The sequence below is a fragment of the Microtus ochrogaster genome, chromosome X (genome assembly GCF_000317375.1).
Source record: "Microtus ochrogaster isolate Prairie Vole_2 chromosome X, MicOch1.0, whole genome shotgun sequence".
NCBI classification, from domain to species: Eukaryota; Metazoa; Chordata; class Mammalia; order Rodentia; family Cricetidae; genus Microtus; species Microtus ochrogaster.
The window spans coordinates 48,867,657-48,872,121 of NC_022026.1; the positions used below are offsets into that span (position 1 = coordinate 48,867,657).

Genomic DNA, 4,465 nt, shown 5'->3' on the forward strand with positions numbered 1-4,465 from the left:
CCATCCTCTATAAATCTCTACAAAAAGCCAACGGGTGACAGATTTTTGAGGGACTCCTAGCACCAAGGGGCATCATCCCAACTCGGGGATCCTCGGGGTCTTTCCTTAGGAAAGACTTCCCTGGCATCTTTAGCTGACAAGGTCTTCCTTTCTTTCCCCATTTCCCCAGCCGGTTTCATCCCTTGAGCTGAACTGGTGTGCAGGGCTGCGCTTCCAGTCTGTCTCCCCCTCGTCACTGTGTGTCACCAATGCCACCATTGTGCTTGCAGTCCTTGGCACAACAAAGCACTCAGCTGGGGTTTGTTGAATAAGTGCTTTATGTGGCATCCGTTTGTGAGACGGACCTAAGTTTTCAAAGCACATCTTTTTATTTTATTTTTTTTTTAAGTATGACTCCACCTGGGCTGCGTGCCCTACTTACCCGAAGCCTTGGCTGTTGAGCCGGGCCTTGTTTGCTGTCCATGAGGAGTACCAGCCAACATACTGCTCCGGGCTGGAGCAGGTGATCTGATCTGGTGTGACCTCTCCTGACTCGAAACCCAGGGGTTTGTGATAGGGGCATTCTGAGGAGGAAAAAAACAACACACGCTCAAATCCCCACAACTCTAACCAGAGTGGCAGTGTGTGTATATGTGGAGTTCCAGCTTCTCTGGGCCGCCCTGAGAAAGTTTTGAGATCCCATCTCAAAACTCAAACGCAGGAATGAACCCCTTCTCCCTGAACTCCGACAGGAAATGGCTTTAAAGAACAAAGCAGGAACACTGGCACTTTGCAAGTGGAGGACATTTCGTGTCTCAGCATGGTACTAGATGCAGCGAGCTGGACCTCCTCCTATTAAGTGCGCTCATGGGATGGTGGTGAACTAAAGTAAATTGTTTGCCATAGAGACATTCACTCAACATCCATAAAAGCGGGTTCTATGGCAACCCCATGGGGGGGTGAGAAATGCATTGCCCCCCCTCATCCATTTAGAGACCTAAATGCCAAGAGGTGCTCAGCAAAATAGCATACTGAACTGCCAGGCAGCCAGCTTTAGTTCCCTCCTTATCACAGGTTGAACTGTGCTGCATACGAACATTAGGGTCCCTAATTGTTCTTGAGCAGCTGATGAAGCCAATTATAGGCGGAAAACAATGGTGAGTCACAGAAATGGCAATTACATACTGAGACTGACTTCCTGCTTGGGAATTGTCCTTTTCTCCATGTCTGAAGAAAAATAAAGGATGACTATGATTAGGCAACAGCTGAAGGGGACCACTTCCTTTCAGATGGGGACAGCCAGAGTGGTCCTTAGGGGCTAGTTGCCTGCTGCTCCCTTCCCTTTGTAAGTACGTCCTCACATTAAAACCAGCCTTGGGTTACCTTGCCAATTGACAGCAGAGCATCTCCCTTTTGTTTTGACAAAAACAAAGCAGTTTTATTAAGGGGCAGTGATATCACTTGCTTTATTTATTTATAAGTAAATAAATAAATGAAACACATACACAATTTTAAAGCCTTTCCCAGAGTTTCTCAAGGTTGGACGTGACTCCGTGGTGTACCGTCTGATAGTGGACATACAAGAGAATGTCTGTAAGAGTGATCTAATCCAGTTTTCTCTGTGTTGCCTCTTTGTTCTTGCTGCCTAGATAGCAGGCAGTTGTGATAACTGGGTTAACTCCAGGTCACTTACGCTCTGCGGGGACCTTCAGGATCCTTAGCCTGCTATCCTTAGGTAACTCTCTAACCCCTAGTCCTTTTCCTGCACGTCTGTACAAAAGTAATTCGATAAGCCACTTAGGTAGGCAACCTCCTACTCGAATCCTAATCCAGCTCCTCACTGAGATGCTGTAGAAAACAAAAGATAACTTATATACATCCATTCGCCTCCATTCGCTTCGTTTCCTACCTGAGAATGATACATTCCAAATAAGGCAAAGGAAATTATGCTCTCCATTTGTAAATATAAGTTCAAGCAAAACATGTGTATATGCTGTGGCGTCATCACCTGGAACATTAATAGGGGATGTTTGAATCTTCTTTGTAGACACCTTCCCAAATTCAGTAAAAACAGCCTGGGGCTGTAGACGAGTGGTAGTGTTTTTGTAGCGTGCACAAGGTCCAACACACACACACACACACACACACACACACACACACACACACCTTCAGAAATGGCCATGCCCTGCCCCGAGGCGCCATAGACAGAATAGCCGCAGGCTTCAGGCTAGGACGGCTCAGCTTCTTTTCTACCTGTCTGTGTGTCTCAGCGGGGCCGGGACCAAGGGGACAGCATTTGTAGTTTATCAAGTGCTCAAGGCCTTGGAGTCTATTAGAATCACGCCAGCTTTCAGGAGAGAGGATCGGTGCTTTATGAGCCACTCAATCACACCTGGTGTGGCCAAATCATTAGGGGAGCTTGTTAGGAATTCAGTGGCGGGGACTCCACTCCCGGAGAGGAGTATTTTTAACAAGCATACTTTGAGAGTGCATTTTAAAAGCTTTGGCCTGCCAGAGAAGACATTCTGTGGGCTGGTGGCAGACACCCAGCCCCCAACATCCCTCCAACCTGCAAGACAGAGTCTTGCAGAAGGTTGGAAAAGATCCCAGTGGCAAAAAAACAGGGTTTTAATGGGCCTTCACCTGTCACTTAGCCTGTTTGGTTTGGTTTGGGAGGACAAGGTCTCATGTAGCCCAGGCTGGCCTCAAACTCACTATGAACACTTGCTATAGAGTTAAGTCTGGCCTTGATTTCTCTGCGTTCACCTCCCAAGTGCTGAGATTATAGGTGTATGCCTACCTGTCTCCTCGGATTCTTTAATTTCTAAGTTTTTTTTTCCTTTGTTTACCATGAAGGCACTTTACCAGATTAACTACATTTCTAGCCTCACTCTGTCCGATTCTAACTGAATATCTCTAAGTCAGTTCTGTTTCCAACATCTAATGACCAAATTCCTTTGCTTTCTGACCCTTTCTCTTGAGGGTCATGGGCTAGAAGGGAAGGAAACTTGGTCCCACTTTCCAGTCCCTGTTCGTGGCCGTTTGCTCTTTCCATTACCTTTCTTGGACTCTGGTGCTTTGTTGCCGCATCACCCACGTGACAGGAGTAAGCTAAAGACCCGCAGTAGCAACAGCTGTCTTAAATCCCTCTGAGCCTATTTCCTCACCTTGTGAATGGGCCCCATAGGAATAGTGCCTCGAGCCACGCGGAACAAGATAAAGTGAAATCATGTTTGGCACCTGTAGACCCTGAGTACAGAGCCTAGCTGAAAAGGAGCAGGCTGTAACATGGGTTGGCGGTGTTGGGTAAACTCATGAAGCGCAATGGATTCTTTCTCAATTTTGCATGTTTTTCTTTGGACTTACCATGGCAGAAATCCAGCCCCCTCCCCCCCCCCCCGTGCTTGTCTGTCTTCTCTCCCCCCCCCCCCCCCCCCCCCCCCGTGCTTGTCTGTCTTCCCCTCCCCCTACCCAACTGTCAGCATCTTTCAGAATGAGGAACTGGAATGATGAGGTGACAGCCACAGCTTAAGGCAAAAGGAACCTTGTGAAGGCCTGAGTTCACTGGAGACACGGTTCCACTGAGGAATGGGACCAAGAGTGAGTTAGCCCTCTGGACACCCTCAGGAAACCATCTGGGGACTCTAAGGAAGTGTGGCCTACAGAGAGGTTCCACCATAAGCAGCCACATACTTCCTGGAGAGCCCAGGCAATTCTTGCAAGCTTCAAAGGGCTGATCCCTGTCGAACCCACAAAGAACATTACCTTCCCAAGTTTCTGCCAGTGATTTTGTTGTAAACAGCTACTGCACTATCGAGTGTGTGTGTGTGTGTGTGTATGTGTGTATGCACATGTGCGTGTGTTGTATGCATGTGCGCCACAAGTGCACATGCTCATGTGGAGAGCAGAAGAGGATGTTGGGTGAAATCCTTTATCACCCTCTGCCTTAAGACAGGGTCTCTCCCAGCAATACCACTCTTGGGAATATACCCAAGAGAGGCCCTAACATACAACAAAAGTATATGTTCAACTATGTTCATAGCAGCATTGTTTGTAATAGCCAGAACCTGGAAACAACCGAGATGCCCTTCAATGGAAGAATGGATGAAGAAAGTGTGGAATATATACATATTAGAGTACTATTCAGCAGTAAAAAAACAATGACTTCTTGAATTTTGCATGCAAATGGATGGAAATAGAAAACACTATCCTGAGTGAGGTAACCCAGACCCAAAAAACATGGGATGTACTCACTCATATTTGGTTTCTAGCCATAAATAAAGGACATTGAGCCTATAATTAGTGGTCCTAGAGAAGCTAAATAAGAAGGTGAACCCAAAGAAAAACATAGGCATCCTCCTGAATATTAACCTTCATCAGGCGATGAAAGGAGACAGGGACAGAGACCCACATTGGAGCACCGGACAGAAATCTCAAGGTCCAAATCAGGAGCAGGAGAGAGAGCACGAGCAAGGAACTCAGGACC

General features: G+C 47.1%; 1 protein-coding gene across 1 annotated transcript in view; it reads right to left on the reverse strand.

Moving 5' to 3' along the window:
- Rs1 (retinoschisin 1) overlaps positions 1–4,465 on the reverse strand; it is a 30,474-nt gene that overhangs the window by 3,320 nt on the left and 22,689 nt on the right. Inside the window, exon 5 of the mRNA XM_026784741.1 lies at positions 422–563. Within this exon, the coding sequence (XP_026640542.1) occupies positions 422–563 (142 nt within the window). The remainder of the gene's footprint in view (positions 1–421; positions 564–4,465) is intronic.